The sequence below is a fragment of the Diceros bicornis genome, chromosome X, assembly GCF_020826845.1.
Source record: "Diceros bicornis minor isolate mBicDic1 chromosome X, mDicBic1.mat.cur, whole genome shotgun sequence".
NCBI classification, from domain to species: Eukaryota; Metazoa; Chordata; class Mammalia; order Perissodactyla; family Rhinocerotidae; genus Diceros; species Diceros bicornis.
In genome coordinates, this window is record NC_080781.1 from 79,005,091 (window position 1) to 79,029,017 (window position 23,927).

General features: G+C 34.8%; 1 protein-coding gene across 8 annotated transcripts in view; it reads left to right on the forward strand.

The window, feature by feature from the left end:
• DACH2 (dachshund family transcription factor 2) overlaps positions 1-23,927 on the forward strand; it is a 495,523-nt gene that overhangs the window by 463,160 nt on the left and 8,436 nt on the right. For 4 of the 8 annotated variants that reach the window (XM_058536286.1, XM_058536291.1, XM_058536288.1 and 1 more), the window contains 4 exons: positions 9,705-9,883; positions 9,979-10,126; positions 14,856-15,002; positions 16,914-16,979. In XM_058536286.1, the coding sequence (XP_058392269.1) occupies positions 9,705-9,883; positions 9,979-10,126; positions 14,856-15,002; positions 16,914-16,979 (540 nt within the window). The remainder of the gene's footprint in view (positions 1-9,704; positions 9,884-9,978; positions 10,127-14,855; positions 15,003-16,913; positions 16,980-23,927) is intronic. The other 4 variants (XM_058536287.1, XM_058536292.1, XM_058536290.1 and 1 more) reach the window with 1 other exon arrangement.

Consider the following 23,927-nt stretch of genomic DNA (forward strand, 5'->3'; position numbering starts at 1 on the left):
CAATTTCTTATTTTTTAGCTAAAACAGAAAAATCAGTATATATCCTCACCAATGTGAGTGTGTGCATGTGGGTGGGTGGGTGTTCGTGTGTCTGTGTGAGAGAGAAAGAGAGGGAGAGAGAGGAGAGATAACTAATGAAAGAAGAATATTCTCAATTTTATATCATTGGTACTGTGGTAACATCAAAAAATAAGAATATGCACAGGTTATAAATAGGTATAATTGTACAGTTATTAGTGAGCATATTGATATAAATGTCAAACCTGTATAGTTATCTGCACATTCCTCATTAAAGAGTTTATCAGTGGTGGCAAATTATAAACTGTTTGTTATATAGACTGTTCTTGTCAAGTGTTCCATGACAGTGTCATTCTGATTTTGAATGACCTTTAATTTTTACTCTTCATCCTGCCAAAATACCCACTTTCTACCTTTCTTGGATACAAGCAAATGATATCTAAGGATTAATCCATAGAACTGCTGTTTTCCTTACTAAACAATTGCCTATGTTAAATTCATTCTTGGAAAAGTATTTTGCTTTTATCTGTATAGACTCACATTTTTTACTATTTTTTTTCCTGATTCTGTGTTACAAATAGGTTCCATTACACATTTTTTTCAGTGTAATGTAAACTGCTTTTCGGAATCTCTAGGTCTGTAGAACAGGCTAGTTGATGTGTTTCTTTAATTTTATGCAATTCCTTGAAGCTGTGAAAATACATAGTTAAAGTTAGGCATAATTTTGAAATGATTTCTTCAAATTGTAAAGACAACCAGTTAATAAAGATATTGTGATAGGAAGCAATATTAATTATCTTTAAATGTAGCAAAATTTAACTTTTATATAGCCCAGTGGTTTCTCACACTGTGTTCCCCACACAGCAACATCAACCATCAGTTGGGCACTTAGAAATTCCAGTTCCCAGGCCCTACCCTAGACCTACTAAATCAGAAACTTTGGGAGTTGGGAACGTTTGTTTTAAAGACCTTCAGGACATTCTGCCGCATGAAAAAGTTTAAGAACCACTGCTGTTAAGGTGTTGGATTAATAACTTGCTCCCTTGTACCTTCCACTGCTCCTCTCTACTCAGATATGTTACCTAAGCCAAAAAAAGAAAAGAAAAAAAGCAGTGATTTTATTTATTTATTTTTTAATTTTTTGTTTATTGCAGTAACATTGGTTTATAACATTGTATAAATTTCAGGTGTACATCATTATACTTCTATTTCTGCATAGATTACATCATGTTCACCATCCAACTACTAATTACAACCCATCACCACACACATGTGCCTAATTATCCCTTTTGCCCTCCTCCCTCCCCCCTTCCCCTCTGGTAACCACCAATCCAATCTCTGTCCCTACGTGTTTGTTTATTGTTGTTATTATCTACTACTTAATGAAGGAAATCATACGGTATTTGACCTTCTCCCTCTGACTTATTTCATGAAGAAAGCAGTGATTTTAAAGTTAGCACCTGAATTGCCAGGTCAGAGTAGTAAATTTCTCTTCCTGATTTGTGCCAGATTAAGAAGAGAGAATTCTTCCCTGGTTGAAGGAAAGGATTGCACATTTCCCGGCAGGGAAGCAAAATGAGAAATCTGCTTTACAGCCTCTGCAGTCAGGCAGATGACTGAACCCCTAGTAAGGGTAAAAGCAGGGTTATATTGGAACCCTGAGGCCATTTTACAGATAAGCCAGGGTAACAAAACGTTATCACCTGGAAGGCTCAGCTAATTGATGGAAGTGTGTGCCCTCCCCCCAGCTTTCTTAAACACATCTCTTGAAAACATCAGCTTCCTTCTCACTTTACCTCTACGCCCACTACTCCCTCATTTGCCAATTTCTGATGCAGACTGTTAACATTGTTAACCGCCACTCATTTAATGTTCTCTCTGCAGCCTTTTTCACAGAGGTAGCCAGACTGGTTTTCTGCAGAAGGGGCTTGTACATGCCTCTGGTGTTGTTGGTTGTTTATATTAGAAATTCGTGTCTGTCTTGCAGTTTTTAGATCGAATTCTAGTCTGTGTATCAAACATCTTTCTATTCTGGATCCTCAGCCTTTTTCTATTTCTAGGCTCTAGAAAATATAGATGTACTTTAAAAAAAATCAGTCAAATTTGCTTTATCATTGAGGCAATAATATATCATCTCAAAGATGAGGGGAAAGTATGTATGTACCCCAGAAAGATTTATACTTTACAATTTTTTGCTCAAAAGACTATGATATGTAAACAAGTTTAATAAATATACAGTCGGCATGCTATGACAACTATATCAACTATTTTTCAAAATTGTAAAATTTCAGTTTGTCACAATATTCTGTAGACTATAGTAAGCATTGATTTTATTGGAAAGGCTGAGAGTTGACCAGAAACTCTATCTCCATCCTCTCTTTCTTGCCTCTGTTACTGCACAAAATTGGGGTTCTCTTGCCTGATGTGTATAAAATAAACAAGCCAATTAATTATGTCATCAGCCTTTGGGAAAACAGATCAGCTTTATTCCGGGAGATCAATCTGCAGGGAGACAGGGGGCATGTGCCCTCAGATCTGTCTCCCCGATTCAGGATTTGGGGTGAAATTTAAGAGATTAGGGAGAACAGGCTGGCACACAGAAACATTGGTAGGACGGATTTTGATTGGTGGGCTTTGAGCATATATGGTAAGGTTCTGAACATTTATAACAGGGTTCTAAGAATTTATGATGAAGTTCTAAACTTTTATGGTAGGGTTCTAAACATTTATGATGAGGTGGGAAAGGAATTTTAACACTGGATCTTCTCGAATGAGGGACCCCTCACTTCTGATAAGAGTCCAGCTTTTAACTTCCAGTCGTGTCCTGGTTCTTTGGTTCCGTGGGGAGGAGAATCTTTGGTTCTGTGGTCATTTCAGGTCAAGATTTCATCTGCACATGCTCTGGCTATGTGACTTTGCAAATTTTCTGAAAGGCAATTCTTAATCACTCTGTTGATAAGAGATGGGGTCAGTTGAACTGGTCCTCGAGGGCCCGTGGTTACACCTCCTCCCACCACGTACTTGTAAAAAACTTTTAAAATTATGTATTCATGTACAATCTTGTCTTTTTGAATAGAAAGAAATAAGGAATATTTCATTTCAATCATCAATCTGATGAGTAGAAATCTTACCTCAAGCCTTAAGATTACCAGTCCACATATCCAAAGTTATTAAGAGTATTGTAAACCCAAGATAGATACTATTCTAGATAGTGAGGAAACAGCAGTGGGAAAATAAAAAACAGAAAGGGGTCCAAGCTCTGATGGAGAGTGTATTGTAATGAGATGAAATATGTAGAAAAAATAGTAAATAAGCAAATTATATTGTATGTTAAATGGTGATAAATTTTGTAGGAAGAAAGAAAACATGTTAAGGGGGTGGGATAGGGGTGCAGGTTGCCATGTTAAACAGAATGTTCAGTATAGGTTTCACTAATAAGGTGACATTTGAGCAAAGAACTGAAGTTGAGGACCCAAAATTAAATGCATAAGAACTTGAAAACATAGCTTGTAAAGTACTTGTGTTAGTTCTAAATCACTGATTTGACCTTATTGTCATATTAAGCTTAGTAAACTCTCTAGTAGAAGTTCAGTGCAGAAAGGAGATGTAGTTAATTGTCCATTCATTGAGATTTTCTTTTATAATTCTGGAACAGTAGTTCCCAATCAGTACTGACATTTGGGCCAGATAATTCTTTGTTGGGGATGGAGGTGGAGGGTGCAGCATCCCTGGCCTCTATCACAAGATGCCAGTAGCACACACCCCACTCCCTCAGTTTTGACAGTCCAAAATGTCTCCAGCCATGGCCATGTGTCCTCTGGGATGCAAAACAACCCCCAGTTGAGAACCACTTGACCTTAAAACAAAGGTCTCCTCAGACCTTTGATAACAGAGAAAGTAACATTGGCCTAATTTAAGGTGAAGCCAGCCTCATCCAATTATTACCTGGAAAAGAATCTTGCCAAACATGTTGTTTCATGAGGTGTTGATGGGTAGTTAGGTGGTCAAATATGTTACTATAGTCTCCTCTCCCACTCCTGGGAATTTCAATTACCATTTAATTTATTTAACAAACACTTATATTGCATTTACTTTGGGTCAGACATTGTTCTACAAACTTTGCAAATAGTAGCTCATTAATCTTTATAACAACCCTATAAGATAGGTGTTATCATTATTATTCTAACTTTACAAATGAGGAAACTGAGGCACAGAAAGGTTGAGTAACTTTCCCAGGGGCTCACAAATCATAGAGCAGGGTTTCAAACCTCGGCAGTCAGGCTCCAGCATCTTTGGCTCTTCATCACTATGCCTTCAGCTGCTTAAATTAACATGTAACATATGTTGATATTTAGCATTAGCATTTTAAAGGCCCTGAGATGTTCTGCTTTAATAGATTTAGCAAATAAAAAATAAAACAGTATGCCCAGTTATTTTGAATTTCAGATAAACAACGAATCATTTTTTAGTATAAAGATGTCCCATGGAATGTTTTGGACATACTTATATTAAAAAATCATTTGCTGTTTATCTGAAATTCAGATTTCACTGGGCGCCCTGTAATTTATCTGGCAACTCTTGTTTTAAGGAAAACTGTTTAACATTGTTTAACCCAGTTTTTTTTCAACACCCGTTTGAGCAAGAAAGCTTTTCTTGTTGGCACACCTAATATCCTGAAGAAGTTCCATGGTACTTTGTTCTAAGGACAGTGGGAACACTTTTCAGCTAGAGAGTGACTAGATTAGTTTGAGTACTTACTCCAGACCACAGTGATCTCTCCTTTGAACTTCTAGAGGCACTTAATCTATGCCACATGATTTCACACTTAATTGTCCACTTTTGTTAACTTGTTGATTTTTTTCCAAAATAATGTGTCAGCTCCTTAATGACAGGGACTCGGTATCATACTTCTTCCAAACCATTCACTGGATATAATATTTGTTATCAAGCGTAATATTTTATCTGAAAGATGATTTATTTCTAATTCATAATTTATAAAGGAGCCTGTTATGCCAAATTGCTAATCTAAGGATTCAGAGCAAAACAGGGCCATAATTCGTTTTAGAAGTATTCTATCTCACTTGCTCAGGCTGGTGACCCTTCATTCCTTTGCTACTAGCTTTCTATTTTCATTTATCACCATTATTTCTTATTTTTGTCTCCCTAAAGACATGTAACAATTTGGGGATCAAGTTTTTCTTTTCCACATTTGATGATGGCAACACTTGAGTCATTGTTCAACTCAGACCATGAATACTTCCTTATATTCATGCAGGTCAGATCATTACACAGCAGTTGGTCATTTTGTTGTTATTGTTCCTCAGTTTGGAAGAGGGAAGCAGGTGTCTTGCTTGTGCTGAATATAATAGTAATGACACCAACAAAGGAGAGTCCCTTGGGCCAGCTGTATTTTGGAGAAAGCTCTCAAATTAAATAATGAAATATAATTTATTTGTTAAAGAATAAAAACTGATGACCTGGTAGGTGGCTGCATTTTTCCACTGCTGAGTGAGTCAGCTGTGTCCAGTTTCTATTCCTGTATCACAATCCTGAAAGCCCAGAGGAAAGAGGAAACGCTTAACCCTATGAAAAATTAGGAAAATAAACACTAGAGTCACATAGAAAGTCTCTAGCAGCCTTGACTTTAATTTTTAGGGAGACTTTTCCATTCTGAGCATTTACCGTATGCTTATCTTTTTTTCTGCAAATAAAGTTCTTGTCAACTTGTACATCTATTCATCTGGGCCCTAAGCAAGAAATTAAAATTCAGAGCTTGGTCTCTAAATGGATTCCCAAGTGCTATTACAAAGTATGGCAGATTTAACAAACAGGCTCAATAAAAGCAGTCTCTACTTTGCTTCAATAAATGAAGAGGTTGCTCATGTCCTCAGCTAGAGAGCAGTTGTCCTATCTTTTAGTTTACACCATTGCATCCTATGTGTTGATAAAGGTTTTAATATATACATTTTGAACACCAGCGTTTTAAATCAAAATGCTCAATCAAAATCCTTTCTCCCTGGATCACAAAGAGATGGTCTTATTTAGCTGACAATCTATGTTTCTAGTACTAGCCCATATTTAATTTTGTTGCCAATTAGGATTTCTCAAGCCTACCTAATAAATTCCTACAGAACGGTGCATATATTCAAACTGAGCAAAATGTAGATGTCATTCAGATATGAAGACCTATTACAAGATTGAAATAGATTTTTAATGCATTTATCATTCATTTTTGTAGCATGTGATTTAAATCAGAAAAAAATGATGAATGGTTTGACAGTTTCTACTCATATACAGCAAAACATAATACACTTCGACTAGTTTTTGGCTATTATGGACCTTAACATGCAATGTGACCTTGGTCTGAAAAAGCATGTTTGGTTAGCACAAAAACTTAATCATAAGAAGTCATAAGTAGAATCCTTCTTCTTTACTGCCCTTTTCTAGGACTAGGAAATTTATTGCTTGTGGGACAGGTAGGATATGAACAATGGGCCAAATAGAGTCCAGGGTTATCTCATCTGTGTGAAAACTGCTGCTGAAAATCGATGTGACCTCTGCTACACTGTCATCCCAATTCCCACCCTCTGTGTCCTATTTGTCTTTTGGTAGAAGCTTAGATCTGTGTGCTGTCTCTATGTGTTTCTCTTGGGCCAGATTATCAAAATGAATCATTGCCTGCATACCTCTTATATTTCTATTTATTTTCCTGGTGTTGACTAGGTCTGATGAAATATGATTCTTTTTGCATTTGATCCTCACTGCAGCAAGCAGCACCTAATTCAGCTGTGTCTATCTCTTTAAAGAAGAGTAATACTATTTTGAAACTTCAATCTACTGTATAGCAACATTACAAACCATAGACCATGCAACCTGTCTTCATAGTCAATAGTAATTTTCCTTTCAGCCAATTTAATGGCACTTCTTTCATCTCGAAATAGAAGACTTCTGGTGATTTTAATGTAGTTATAATTTTGTTTTATGCATACTGAATGTATTGCTTTCCTTTTCAGATATCTTGCTCAGATTCTTACTACTGAGGTTACATGTGTGCATAGGGAGATACATAACAAGGAATCCATTAATTTTAAGAACTCTGCCCCTGATACAAAATATTTATTCAGGGGAAACATTATATTATGTCTGAATCAGCAGGAAGTCAATGTTCTAACTTTGGAGCAGTTCATTTTGTTAAAATAGATCTTCCAGGCTACATAAATGAATGCTTAAGATTTATAAACATCAATATAAAAGTGTAGAGCATTCCCAGTTATTATTAATATTGATAGATCATTATGACGTCATTCTATCCACTTAATGCACTCATGTGCAGAAGACAAAATACTAGCTAAACACAGACTTCAAACAATACAAATAAAGCATCATATTGCTTGGTTAGTTGTTGAGAAATGTACTTTAGAAACATTAAAGCTGCTGCCTAGGACATATTTTAGGATTTAGTTTTTTTATGAGATATTTCAAGTGTTCAAACCTGGTAGTTTACATAGATCACAGAATTTGTGATAATGTGCTCATTCCCTCTGGAATACTTCACCTCTTCCAAAACTACCACTGACAAGAAAAGAAGGGAGGGTGGGAGGGAGGGAGGAAGGAAGGAAAGAAGGAAGGAATGAAGTAACGAAGGAAGGAGGGAAGGAGGGAAGGAAGGAAGGAGGGGATGCTTTATAAGAAGTTAAGGTTAATTTTACAAAAAGTGAGCCATAGAAAACACATGCATCATGCATTTATGATCAAAAAATTATTTTTTGTTTTACTAAAAAATAGCTTTCTGTGCTAAAAGAAAATTAACAAGATATTTTATATGTTTTATTGAATTCTTTAAGACTGATAAACAATATTCTTTATAACATTTTGGATTCAAATAATGTGAAACTGTTGATTCTCTATGATAATTGTTTAGCTTTTTTTATTCCTATAGGTTTTGGAAAATTAGAAATTGTGAAGGTGATCTATATTAAGAGCATTTTATTCAGAGATAATGTTATCCCATTAAGTAATCTCACAGAAGGTTCCCGCAATTGTATGCCACAGCTTCCCACACAAGAAATCCCACAACAAACCATGATGACTGTGAAATCAATGGAGTTCAAGACTTTGCATACTACATATATAGGCTGCTTGCAATTGAAAAATGAGATCTTACTGTATGACAAATCCATATTCCTGTCCCTACAGGAACCAGAACCAATAGCTAGATTTTTGTTTCCAAACCATGTGAAAATTGGTTAGGTCTAGATTCAAGCCTAGTTTCTTGAATGAGTCTCATAATATATGGGATCACGGAAAATTTTGCTGACCAGAGAGATGCATATTTTCAAACTTTGCTTGTGCCCAGTTACTGAAATAAAGAGACAGTGTTGAGTAGAGTAATTTTGTTTGAGGTGCTATGATTCACCCCATCATGCACTTCTGTTAAATCCATTTAACAATACCAGGGTTTGTTGGGCTACATTCCAAGATCTCCTCTTTCTGGCAGTTTATTTTTAGATATGTCAAAAAAGCTCCAATTCCTAATTTCAAGGGAAACTTTGCTATCTGGTTCATACATCTTACATAAAAGATTTTCGACCACAGTTCAAGTAGATAGCCAAGTAGTTAGTTTCTCAAAGTAAAAGATTCCTTTTGTAATTAGATATATCTGTCCAAAACAAATCTGAAACATCTTACTAGACAAAAATTCTATTGATATCTGTTTATCTGAAGCTAAGAGAGGATCTCTTTAAGTAATGAGAATGTTGGAGAAGATAATATAAAAATAAAAGAGGAGAAAAGATACAGCTTGTGTTTTTACACCATAGGTGATATTTTTTTCATGAGGATTATTGTTCAAAATAAAAGGTGACACTGCAAACAATTCAAATGCCCATCAACTAGTGAATGATTAAGCAAAAAATGATATATCCAAGCAATGGAATACTTCTCAGCAATAACGAAGAAAAAAACCACTGATACATGCCACAACATGGATGAACCTCAAAAACATTATGCTAAGTGAAAGAAGCCAGAGACAAAAGACCACATATTGTATGATTCTGTTTATGTAAAATATCTAGAAAAGGCAACCCTATAAAGACAGAAAGTAGATTAGCGGTTGCCAGGGGCTGGGGTGGGGGGGCGGTGAGAAAGGAAATTAACTATAAATGGGCATGAGGGATGTTTTGAGGGTGATTGAGATGTTCTAAAATAGATTTGTGGTGATGGTTACACAACTCTATGTAACCAATGATTTACTAAAAATAATTGAAGCATACAATTAAAATAGGTGAATTTTATTGTATGTAAGTTATACCTCAATAAAGCTGTTAAAAAGAATGGATATGATAGATATATTTGAAAAAAAAAAGAAAGCAGTTTATGTTTTACCAGGAAGTGATCTGATTATTTAATTTGTAAGTATTCATAAACATATCTTATATTTGTTTCTCCAAATTTCATGCCTCTTTAGCAGTAAATGTTGTTTCATTGTCCCTGTCCCTGATTCTTTCCTGAAACCTTTGAGAAAGTAGAGGCAGCTGGAGAATAGGTATGATTTCCAATTATGAGTTTTCTATCATTTAGTTTTAGAAAAAAAATCTTTATAGATGCCATTAGAGGTGAAGGAAACATAGTGAAAATTTTGATCTATTAATTTATGAACCTTCTAATATTAATTTTGTTTTTTGCAGAAGAAGTACCAGTTCAAATCCCAATGATGAAATCACCCTTGGACAAGATCCAACTGACTCCTGGGCAGGCATTGCCTCCTGGATTCCCTGGACCATTCATTTTTGCTGATAGTCTGTCCTCCGTGGAGACTCTGTTGACCAACATTCAGGTCAACAATATTTCTATAAACAAAATAAATGTAATACAAGACATTAGCACCTACATAAATTATTTCGTATTTGAGAAATTAAAACAGATAAGATGAACTGCATGTCAATTGCTGTACTTTGACAGGGTCTACTGAAAGTGGCTTTGGATAATGCTCGCATCCAGGAGAAGCAGATTCAGCAAGAAAAAAAGGAACTGCGAATGGAGCTCTATAGAGAGAGAGAAATCAGAGAAACCCTTGAAAGACAACTCGCAGTTGAGCTTCAAAGCAGAAGTAAGTTTAAGTTCAATTACAGAGTGAATATTGCGTTGGAGATATTTTCAATAGGAATAGAAGTATTCTCAGGGATAACTTGGAATTGCTGAAAACAAATGACAAGCTAAGAATCAAATACTGTGTTTATTATCCACAAGGTAAGATATTTATACTATTTCTCTTTGTAATAAAAGACAATGAACTAGATCTGTGCTTCAGGTCATTTGCAGATTTGGAAACATGAATATTCTTAGTTCTCTCACAATTTCAGAAAATACGCCTGGATATAGATAATCTTACAATTCCTTATATATGAAATGCTTACTGTTTGCCAAGAACAGTACTATATTCTGGGGTTATAAAATAAATAAAACTCAGCCACTGTCCTTGAAAGATTTATATTTTAGAGGTTAGCACAACCAACCAGTTAATTTCAAGACAAAGTGGCAAGAGCAACGACGCACAGTATTTATGGTTATATAGAGAGGGAGTAATTAGTTCAGCTTGGTTGGGAGTGGGGATGGATGGTTGAGGAAGCCTTCCTGATGCTGACACTTGAACCTCAGTCTTGAAGAATCAGTAGGCTAAAAAAGGGCATGAGAGTACCTGAGAGATTTGGACATTCTAGACAGAGGTATTAGTGAGCCTAGGCAAGGAGGCAAGACGGCTCATACATGGGCAACTTTATACAGTATGTTATTACCATGGCTTTGAGTTTTATGAAGTGAATGATGGGAGATGATGTAGAGATATGGGGGTAGACTCTAAATTATGAAGGATACTTTTAACCACGTAAAAGATTGGCTTGGACTTCATCCTGTAGGTGAAGGGAAGTATGAAAAGATAAGCAGGGAGACGATCTGGTCTGATTTCAACTAGATAGACCACTCCAGTATTGGGAATGGATTAGAGGGGGATTGGAGTAAGACTGGAAACAAGGAAACTATGTAAAAAGAGATTGCTCTCATTCAGGCAGTGGTGATGAAGACTGAATTAGGGTAGCATAAGTTGGACAGAGACAAAAGGGAGAAAATTGGAGAAATATTGTTCACAAATAGAATTAACTCTCCAACCATGGGTATACATTTGATTATCTACAGATATGGTAATGAGACCAGTTCATATAAAAACCAGAGAAAATTCCAAACTTCACTCTAGCCAATAATTTCCACCTCTTCCTTACATTTACCATAAAATACTAAACAGCAGCAAAAGTGATGTGTGAATTTCATCTTCTTTCCCTTCTCTGCCTACTTTTCTATGGAAGGATCACAAAGCAAAAATTAAGTAAAAGTGTTCAAGAGTCGGAAGGAGAGGCAAAGAAGGAGAGAAAATCCACAACCGGGATAATGCCTCTCTAAACAAGGAAGAATGACTCCACTTGAGTGAAATCCACTAACTTGATACCATTCCAAAGTTGCATATTATATTCTGAAATTTGTGTCAAGAAATTGAAAACTAACTGTATATTTTCCTTAGGGCCTAAGAATCAAAGGTCTAGTTCAAAACGGAAATTCAGTCATTGCATTGAAAAAGAATTAAACCTTTCTTATCTTGCTGAAGTCATTAAATACTACTAAGCAAAGACTAAATTGTTTTTGTAAAAATTGGAGAAATTAGTTTATTTCTGGTACTTGGTATGCAAAATAGATTATTATGATTAGCAGTCATAACAACACATTTCTTTAGTAGGGAAATTTTTTATACTGAAGAACCAAATACTGATATGCTAAATATAATGACATTCTCAAATTGACTTACGAAAATCTACTACATATAGTAAAATTGGCTTCTACATTTTAGAGATCTACTCATACTGATTTCTGTTTACTAACTTCTCATAGACTCCTCAGGTATATCTTTATAATTGCTATCGTATCTACTGTCTTTTAAAAAGTTCTGGACATGGTAGATGTAATGTATCTATTATCAAATTTACTGTGAAGCATTTGTATTTAATAAATTTAGCTTTTATTATGATATAATAGTAATAATACCGATACTAGTACTACAACACTAACATTATTACTATTGCTGTCATTACTGTCACTACTACTGTTACCATCATTACTACTACTACTAGCTAATGCTTATCAACTGTCTGCTATGTGCTAAGCACTATTTTTAACATTTTACATCTTATGATTAACATAATTATAGGAAACTACTCTGTTATCCTCATTGATTTAGAGACACTACTTCATCTCTATGAATCTTTGTATCCTCATCTATTACAATAGTTGAACTGGATGATCACTTAAATTTCTTTCCAGTTCCCTAAATATCCCATACCCAGTATACCTAACATTTTATGACAAAGTGAATACTTTATCTGAATTCATATGATTGAAAATAAAGAGGGGGTAAAATGATGTTTTGGGGAAAAATTGATATTATGGTTATAAAGTAATCTCTCTCCTAGTGTATAGAAAGAATAGTAGCTATATATATAAAACTATATATATAATAAGAATCCCTATGACTATCTTTTTTTCCAAATAAAGAAAGCAATGTTTCACACTCAAAGTAAATATTCCACCTAAATACCTTTTTGTTGCCAGCCAGAATGTGTTACTTCAATTAAACACACATATACATACATAATAATATTCTTTGCAGATTAAATACTTAGAATCATAGAATGATAGAGCTATGAGAGAGGTTGGAGGTCAACCTATCTTGGTCCTTGACCAACTATATGGTCCCCAGGCTTTGAAACAACTACCTATGTGATCTTTGGCCCTCAGGCTATGAAGACTACTAGCTATGTGATCTTGGGTAAATTTCTTGACCTCTCAAGGAGTCAGTTTCCTCATCTATAAAATGGAGATAATAGTATTTTCCTTGCTGAGTTGTAAGGCTTAAATGAGATATAGTCCCAGAAAAATGCTCAGTACATAGTAGGCTCTAAATAAATGATAGTTATTATTATTTATTTATATAATTTTAAATGTAATATGCTGTGACATTGTTTACAATATATGTAATCATAAATTCCAAGGGAATCAACATATAGAATATTTTTGAACCAATAATTTTACTGGAAGCAAAATTTTGTCTTATGAAGGACATTAAGTTATACATTAATTTGAATAACTCTAGATTTCTGATTTAAATGATTTGTTATTAATAATTTGATTTATTTGAATGATGATAAGTATAATTACTATAGTAAAATATTTTTATGTTCAACCTTATTTAATAGTCTTTCATCAAAAAAAAAAGGATTGGTTAAATATGTCTTAATACAGTGGAATATTATAAAGCAATTAAAAATAATGAGGCAGCTCTATAAGTGCTGATATGGAATTATTACCATGTAAAACAAAGCAAGATGCAGAGCAGTGTGTATAATTTTCTTCCATTTGTATATAAAGAATCTGTTACTTTATGCTTATAGTATACACAGGGCCCATCTCTGGGAGGGCACCCATGAAGCTACAAATAGTGGTTGCCTCTGGGAAAGGAAACTGAATGTGTAGAAGTAGGAATGACAAAGAGATTTACTTTTTTAAAAAAATTAAATTAAATTTTTAAAATTAAAAAAAAAATAACAGAAACTATACATTCTCAGTGTCTTTGTTCTGAGATTTCCATTTTGTTATTACCTTAGACCTCTGAATTTTTGTCTCAAGTGAACATAAATTTACCTGGGTAACTGACTCTCTTCAAGTTGCTGAAGGTCATTTATATGAAAAGATATTGAACTGTGAAAATAATACAATTGGCACTCAAATTAGCATCATATTCAGTTCAAGCAAAATATTTTAATTATATGTGAATACTTTTAACATTTTTAAAATGTCATATAATTTATAAATTTGCTTAATGTTCCTTGAATTTTTTTATTGCTATAATGTCAATATCTTAATTTTTTAAAACTTATTTAGGATGAATGGGAAGATCAGTCAGCATAGAACCCTGCTATGAACCAGTATAATGCTGGAGCCCAATAATTCTATTTGAAGAAATTATCACAGATTTCAAGGTTTCAGAGTTTAGAAATAATCATACATTAGGGCAGTTAAAATTTCTAGTTAAGATGTAAAGGCTTGAGAGTTGAGGTATAGTTGTTCTTTAGCTCTTCATTACCTTTTCTACCTACAAAAGAAATGGTGTTGTGCTTTTACAGGTTGCTTAAAATAATCATTGCTGAAAGTTATTCTCTTTAAAATGTATATAGATAGATATAGATATAGATATATGTAAAGAGAGAGAAAGTCTGATTATACGTGCATATATTTAAAGAGATGGATATTTACCCTTACAACTGGTAACATCTCAGAGAAATAGACACTTGACACTAAGTTTTAAAGGACATAGCATGTTTTGCAACCCAATAGATATTTTCATATATTTTTGCATTTTGAAATATGAATAGCAATAACCTGATGAATAATGAGTATCTTTTTTAAGTGATTTATAAAATATTTAATGCTATCATTAAATACATGTGATTAGTCAAAGTAGAAAACAATTTTCCCCCACCACTGCCACCACCATACAAATGCACGTGTATTGTAGAGCATACACACTGGAAAGGTGAAAGCAAAAAGAAGTCCGTTGTATGATTGAACACTCTTTGGTTGAGTCTAATGAGAATTGGAACCGAAAGAAGCTAATCATATGTCAACTGATACATTTTCATCTCTTTCTGTGTCTATACTGTGGTTTACATTCCATCAAAACTGGCAACTCGATTTCATTGACCAAGCCTTTGTAAACTATTTACCTTTTCACATTTTAGCTACCATGCAGAAGCGCCTGAAGAAGGAGAAAAAAGCCAAGAGAAAACTGCAGGAAGCCTTGGAATTTGAATCAAAGCGCAGGGAGCAAGTGGAGCAAGCACTTAAGCAAGCCACTACTAGTGACAGTGGTCTGAGGATGTTGAAAGGTAATGTCTGATTTAGACTTTCACGCTCAAGGTACACAAAGCAAAACCCAATTTACAAAAGAAAGAAAGGAAGGAGGGAGGGAGAGAGGGGAGAAAGGAAGGAGGGAAGGAAGGAAGGAAGGAAAAGATTTTGTCCAGGAATAATTTAAAAATCAATTTGAGGCCAAGTGCTTTAGGTCATTAATTAAATCTGTCAAAATAATCTCTATTCTGGGAAATACAAATAGCATAGGAATAACAGAAAATCCTGCTGACTTTTGCAGTAGAAGCAGTAATATTGATAACCACCCCCCGCCTAAAATGTAAGTGTTTTAGGTCCATTCATGTTAAAATATACTGATGTTTGGTGTACTCTATTTTAATGAGCAATAGGATACTGGTTCCTTTAATGCAGATTGTATCATGTTGAGGGCTTAAGGAGTGCCTGGTTGAAAAAGAATGTTCTAAGTAAATCCCTGGAGATCTTATGAGAAGAGGTGCTTCCGTCATGAAATCTCTTAATTCCAGACTTTTCTGATTCCATTTTTAATTATGAAACCCAACAACATCATTTCATCTCATGGAACGTTCAGGTTCTTCTCTCATTGACAGCTCATATATTTAACTGATATGTGTGTATAACAAGGATGAGCCCAAGAATTTTATACACACATGTACATATACCCCATGCACACATATGACACACACATGAACTAAAAGCGGGTTGCTTCAGTGTTCTATACTAAGAATAAATAATTTTGTACAAATGTTCAATCATATTCTTTCCTCTCCAAAAGTTCAATTTCCTTTTTACTGTGACTGTCTTAGATCATTCTGCTCACAATCGATAGAAATACCATGCTAGATTATTAGTTCATGACAACCATGCCTCCTTGAGACACAGAAGAGAGACGGTAAATAATAATACATTAATACCTCCTTCAATGGGACATCTTAGACAGTGGGAGCCAGCATCCTTGCTTATCGAAGGTCTTAAAAATAACATTTCTGACCAGCAATTGGATGAATGTTCTGTGCACTCATTTTTTGAGGCCCTGAACTTGCCATTCTGAGGTGGTTTGACATCTTTTTTTACATATTTGAAATCCACCCATAAGTGAGCTCCACTCTAGCTCCAATATTTGCTATTATAAAGAAAAAGCAGCTGTTTCTACAACATGCTGGGTACCTTGTATTCAAATCATTTCCTTTTCACATTAATCCTTGATGGCAGTGGGTGATACACTGGCATCTGTTACCACATTACCCAAGGGTAGCTGAGCAAATGTGTATATACAGAAATGTCCATATTAAGCTGTGCTTCATGTATATGAATAGCTTTTAGATAATCCCATTTCATATTTAAAATTGAAAATAAAAACTCAACTCCTTGATTCTTTTTCTCAAGTTTTTTCAAAACAATTCATGTATCCCTTTGCTCCTAGAGCCAGTACTACATAAAGACCACAAGCCATAATCTGTGTTTTGATATTCACGTGTGCTTAGCATAGAGGTAATCTCATCATCTATCACATTTTACAAATCAAAAATATACCATAAGAATGAGCGCTTCCACTTATGCAATTGTATCCATCTTTTTCTTATTCCACAGTTAGGCCATGTTACCTGATAGTCTGAGGGGATTTTTATGGATTATTTTCCTGAGAGTCATCTCTAGAGAATGAGATGAATAAAGAAGTTATTTACTATATACCTGGAAATATATGCTCAATTGTAGAATTCAGCTACAGTTTATAATCTTCCCTCCTACCATTAAAAACAAATAGACATACCAAAAACCAAAACCAAAAATACCACCCAAGGTCTTACATTATCTATAGGACCAAAGTACTGGGTTACTGAGAGTTTTCACTTGAAATTGAATCAGGGAAAACAGAATTGTATCTTAATCTTGAATGTCACTTCTTTCAGATACTGGGATTCCAGATATTGAAATAGAAAACAATGGGACTCCTCATGATAGTACTGCTATGCAAGGTACAGTAAACAGCACACTTCTCTCTATAACTGCTTAATATGTGACCCCTGGAGGTGGGGTGGGGATGAGTTCCTATGTTGATACTCTTCATATAAGTAAAATAAATAAGTTTAACTCTTCTTACTTTATGACAGACAAAGAAGTCTGTAGTGTTTTGAGGTTATATATATAGGGACTAATAATTTTGCATATACAATGTGTGCAAATTTCTTGTACAGTATGTTTAGTTGTTAAAAGGATGTGCATTATATGTTAGGTATATTCTAAAAATGCATAAATGTGAATATAATTTACTTTTCAGAAGTGTACAATAATATGTTTTTTTAAATCTCATTACTTTACTGTTTGTAAAAGCCACAAGTACAACAATCATAGCCTATCAATATTTTAAAAGTGTTCTAGACAACATTTTTTATCAACCTTTAAATTCCGATGCTAATTTTAGATAATTCTAGAAACTGCCTAAATATGGAAATGAGCATGACTTGTAAATCATGATTTGCAGGATTCCAATAAATGCTTAGATCCTTTAAAATATTTTTAAAAAATTTAGTAGTAAGAAAATAGATGAAACAAATCAATATAGAGTCTCACTGGAGTGCAAAAGCACCTAAAAATAAAAAACTGAATTTGACCACTGGGGTTTTTCCAGTGTGATTCTAATGCAATTTTCTAGCCCTTTGTATGCGGGTTACATTTATTTCACATTTACTGTGAAAAAATGTCTCACTCTAATAAAAAAGAAAAGTCATCTCCATGAAGAAATGATTTCCTAACTTTCAAAAAGGAAGACATCCATGGATATGTTGCTTGCTGAGAAGTAACTAATCAGTGCCTTTGCACTGTGTGATTGGATCTACATGAAGGCAACAGAACTGGCTGTGACCAAAAGATCTATTTGGGCTCATCTGAGGGTCACTGTTTTTTGTAGCAGCTTCAGAAAATTTAGAAACCCTCATTCATGTAGTTTTCCACATCATCTTCACAAAACCAGAAGTGTCAGAGCTCATGGATCTTCTGGTAATGCCTGATTCTGCTGCAGCTGGGTAGACCTAACTAATGCATTAACTTTGCTAGGTGTGAAAGCATGCATGTTTAGCTCATTCATTGAAGCTTTTGCTGTATCTGATCCCTCTTTTGCTTGCCTGCTTTCTTCCCTCAACTTAAAAGCTGTGTTTATGTGAGAAAAGCCAATTTGGATGGGACTCAGTGTTTGTCCAATCAATTTGCCACAGTGAAATTTATGATGAAAGCCCCACTAGTTGTGGGCTACCACTAGTTGAGGTTGCCATCACATATCAGGGCCAAAGTCGGGTTGAATAAGCCCGAAGCATTTGATCCCTTCTGAATGTGACACACAGATATAGACCTAGTCTTTAAGGAGCATTGAGCTTCATTGTGCCCCTCCTTTGAGTGGGATGTAAGATCAGCTTTGGAACTGGAGGGGGTAAACCAAATATACCATCAATGGGTTGAATCTTTATTATCCTTTAATCCTGTACTCCCAATTCATTGCTGTTTGTTTAATTTATATGATGCCATTAGTTTGCAATATTAACATCTTTCCCAACTCTGAGATAAATACAAGCTTTTGAACTGTCCTGAAGTTACTTCATTTTCATGCAACAAACAACAGGTATCTTATTCATGGGAGGTCAACTATGTGATAAAAGCAAAAGGTAGATTCACTCTCCATTTGGCTCAAATTTTTTATTTTAATGAAGTCTGCAAAGAATGACTTTTGCATATTAACTTGTGGTTGAGGAGGACACGTTTAGTATTTGTTTTCACTGAGCATGCTTTTACTAAGTTCTACTAGTTTTTGCTGGCTAAACGTGAGAGAAGTAGATACACCTTTAAAAAAATTGAGATGGAGCTTATTTTAAAGCAAGGGAATTAACTTTTATTATTTTTTTTCAAATTATAAAACAAATTCTCTAGTATTTGTGGTTAATATTGTCAATATATGGTAAAATATGGTGGGTTAATAATTCCTTATTGAATGTCTGACTTTTAGGTTATGTTAAATAATATTCTTGATAAATTTGATAAAAACTGAAAAGTACACATTCTCCCTTCTCTTAGCAGAGCATTTAAGCGGTGTAAATGATAAAATTCCCATCATCAATTTATGGAAAGCTAAAGTAAATGTTTTGTGTTAATATGACAGTAGAATCACAATTTAATATCTAAAAGAAATTATTTTATGAGCAAAAAATGATTTATTCTATTAGTCAGGGGAATAGGTGCCTGAAAATATTATCAGAACTAATCTTAAATATACTTTCCCAAATCAATCAATTCAAATAATTACCTGAAAAATATCAATAATCTTACTTATTAAGATGCTCAGAATTGAAAGATTACTTTTGTATGTATCTATGAACTTCAGAAAATGTATAATGCTTGGAAAACATAAAATTCCAGTGTAACCATTATATTTTTCATTCTTTCTAATAATTTTGTGTGTTATAGGTCTTTTGTGACTTATTTTGACATTGTTTTCATCTTTTTCACATCCCTCAATTACCCATTTTTTAACTTGAAAGATTATTTCCTAGCATTGTTCATGCATGCCAATCTAGTGCCATTTCCAAAACTCATCTCCATCACAGCAAACAATTCCAGCATCAGTGAAGTCTTTTCCCTTCCTATTGTCAATTGCTCTGCTAGATAGAAATCTGTCATTCACCTAGTGTTCTCCCTGTGAAATTCAATTAGTTCCACTATGACATCTCCTTATGAGAGTTTAAAGAGAACTTGGAATAATGTTGCTTTTGCCATCCTTAGAAGTAATAAAGTCATATACAGTATTATGATCATTTCCAGATGGATTTTAGTACAAACTACCCATGTACTAGGATTCTTATATGTATTCTGAATCTCTTCAGCTTAGTTATTTCATGTCTTTTATGCTTTGAATGTTGTTTGACAGACAAGATATCATGCATAGACCACCTTCTGATAAAAGAATTTCTGTATCCCTTATATTTTTAACAATCTATGATAGCATCTCCTCCAGAATATTTTAAGGTGATCAGACAATGAATACATACTCACTCTGATGGCTGTGTCCACTATTGCTGGAGGTGAAGGATTCAGTGGAGCATATACACTAATATCTTCCCACCCAGATTCCCATAACTCGGTTGGGGGCCTGCACGACAGCACATCAACCATCTTATCAACTAATCTCCATTTCACATAAAATAAACATACCGGGTGTCATTAAGTGCACCTTCAGATCAATGACTTTTGCAAATAATGTTCAAGTACCATTTGCCTAGTGCATTTTGGCTGATAAAAGCAAATTAAATTAGCACAACTACAAGTGCGCTGATAAAAACTAAAACCAAACAGCAGTACCATTAGCTAACAAAGTAATATTTTCTCTTTACTGCGTTCTGCCATTTAGTTATTATCCTATTGGAAATCTAATTATAATCCTTTTACTCCCTAGTCAAACTTCACAGTTTTTGCAAGCTTAGCACTGACAAGTGATTTCATTACATTTGATTGCCCGCGCCCAGATTGACTTAACTTCACTTGGAGACCTAAAAGCCCTCTCAGTTTCTCAGATTCCCTGTTTGCACATTACAGCAACAGCTCCTTTAATTAATTAGCATGAACAGCAGTAACATGAACTGCTGAACAGAAAATAACATCACTTTATGATCACAGAGAGACTTCTTCTTTTGCATGTTTATACCTTAGTTAACTTTTGTATGACTATATTTCATTGTTAGGGACTACTGGTACAGTTGACAGTGCATGTTTCTTAAATGTTTGAAAATTGGCATCATCATCTTAATAATAATAGATATAACAAACCCAGAATATGAAGCTCCTAAATTTTAGAAAACAGACAACAGCCTTCCTGAACTGACTTTCTAGTAATAAAATAATAAAAAAACATTCAGAGGCGATAACACCACAAAGTACAAGAGCACAGTGACACATTGCTGCTATTTCTGCTACTTGTGTTTAGGGACAAAAACAAAACAAAACAAAAAAACTAAGAACGCTTTTACAAGAGGAATGTCAATCTCTGTGAATAATTTTTACATTTGCTTTTTTGCCCACGTGTTTGACAATGATGTAAAATGATTTAACACTAGAATATATTTTTTCTTCTGATATTTTTCCATGAGTATAGTGGAATATTAAATAAGTTTCCCTTATTTTTTGCTACTAACACACAAGAGTAGATATTAAATTCAACCTACATGTCAAAAGTAAGCCAAAATTCGATGTAAAAGATAAACCTACTAAACCTTTTTTTTTCCCTCTGGACCATTTTTGTTCTGAAAAACAAAATGGTGAGAGCTTAGTCAGAATATAGACTGACGAATGTAAAATATAAAATGCATGATATCGTCTATGCAGCACTTGATGAAGATGCCACTGAAGAATTAGAAGCAAAGTGATTAATGTATCATTTGACTCTAAAAGCTACAGACACAATTTTAACATCTGTGTTAAAAGACACACATTTTACAATGTAATTTAGTATACATATATTTATTACATAGAACTTTTAGTATATATTTATACTATGAAATATATATACTCTGAATATGTATATTCTTATCAAGTCTTTCAAAATCAATTTGAACAGTGTCTAGCCTTCCTTGACCTTTGAAACTTCTTTATTATCTTCTCTCTTTGCCGCTCACTTGGTAACATAGAACAACATTCCTCGAAAGAGCTTAGGATGCCATGCCAGTAAAAACGGTTACCCTTGGGCTAAGGTTGTCATTGCAGAATTTGGTAAACGAGCAATGAAAGTGACCGTAGGAGCAAGTAAGGAGACTGGAAAAGAAAAATTACATATGATTTCTTACCAGATCAAACTTCTCTGTACCTTTTCTACTGACTCCCACCACAGTGTGCTCTACATCTTTCTCTAGGGGTTCCACAGACTACTTCCTGCCCTACCCTCATCAATCATTAATTTCCCTCCCCTTTGATGTCTTGTACTGTGTTGGAAGATATACATAGGGACTCTAGTATTCCCATTGTAAAGCGGAAATGTTCTCTTGTAAAGTGGAAATCTATAGCATGTCAGAAATTAGAGGGATTGTGGGAAATGGGTCCTCTTTCCTCCTAAATGCTTCCTTTGAGAATAGGAGCCTTTTACTACCCAGAAAAACTTACTGCAACTGCCATCATAGAGTGGGAAAGGACTCTAGTACACACCCCACAAAGAAGATCCTAGCATCTTTTTCTAAAGCAACAGCATTTTTTTTTCTTGTAAGGTTCATTAGACGGCCTGAATGTTTTTACTTTCTCACCAAAGAAGTATTTGGCTCTCATTTTCTTCATCCTCCACAGGATTTTTGTCTTGATTAATGGTACCTCCCAGACCATATCATACCTCTTTGCTGTCAACTACCTGTCAGATTATAACACACATTATGCTTCTAGTTCTTTCTTAGGAGAATGTGAAGAGCTTACATTAATTGATAATTTAGGGCTTCGTTGTCACGGGGGGGCCTGCACCACTTACCACTACACTGTTAAAATAATATTTGCAGTGACTGAAAGGCTGTCACACTAATTAATTATGATGATAACATAAAATCTCATTACAGATCTAAGACTTACAATTTCAGCTATATCTCACTCACATAATAGATGAAATTATAGTTGAAGTGATAGCAAGATAGTGAGACTTCTGAGCCAAAATAGATTGTTCTGCTACTCAGCATTCTGAAGTCTACAGGACTAATTCATTAGTTAACAGGTCTTTCTGACTATAATCTAGGAAGGGTTGTTTAACTTGTTAAGCAGTTATTTTATACCCCATCCTCTTTACAGATGCAATATAATATTTTAAGCTTAGGATTCACCTCTCAACTCAGATATACCTGAGGAACATGCAAAAGGAAAGCCTTTCTCTGATTAAAAGTTTAACCTTTATTTTTCATTTTCACATTTGTGTTTTAATTAAAAAAACACACAGGGGCCGGCCCCGTGGCTTAGTGGTTAAGTGCGCGCTCTCCGCTACTGGCAGCCCGGGTTCGGATCCCGGGCGTGCACCGAGGCACCGCTTCTCCCGCCATGCTGAGGCCGCGTCCCACATGCAGCAACTAGAAGAACGTGCAACTATGACGTACAACTATCTACTGGGGCTTTGGGTGGGGGGGAAAGAAGGAGGAAGATTGGCAATAGATGTTAGCTCAGAGCCGGTCTTCCTCAGCAAAAAGAGGAGGATTAGCATGGATGTTAGCTCAGGGCTGATCTTCCTCACACACACACAAAAAAACACACAGCACTTTCATAAAAGGCTGTAATCATATGCCACTGTTGTCATGCCACTTAAAAAAATAAAATTATTATATTGCTGCCTCATAAATGTGTGGTGGTTCTATGCCACTATAATTATCATTCTTGGAATGAAGAATTGATAGCCTAAAACTGGAATAATGAAAAAAAGAAAGGCAATACCTAGTATTTTATAGCCTGGTGAACTTTATGCCATTTTTTTTCTTTTTTTATGGGAAGGGCTTAATTTAAAAAGTTAACTTACTGGGAGACTTAACTGAAGCTTCCAGGGATAGATTCAGCCATGGCTGGATTAAGGAACTCAAACAAGAAATCCGTTCAAGATGTCTCCCTTCCTAGTTCTCTCCAGTTTCCCTTCCCTTTGAAAACTTTGATTTTTTTTAGATTTGGCTAATTTTTCCTGTTCCACTGCATACAACGTGGAAAGTTCAGGCTTATTGCTAGTTCTTTCATTGGTTACAATTCCATCAGAAAGAGGATCTTGTCTTTGTGCCATTCTTAACACACACATCCTCTAGCAGGATTATCCATGTGTTTTAGTTAAGAAAGATATGATTAACCCCCATTTTGTAAGTAGGGAAATAACTCAAAAGAAGTTAATTGGCCTGCTATTGATAGTGGATTCTAAAACCCAGAAATCTTAACTCCTTCACTCAGTG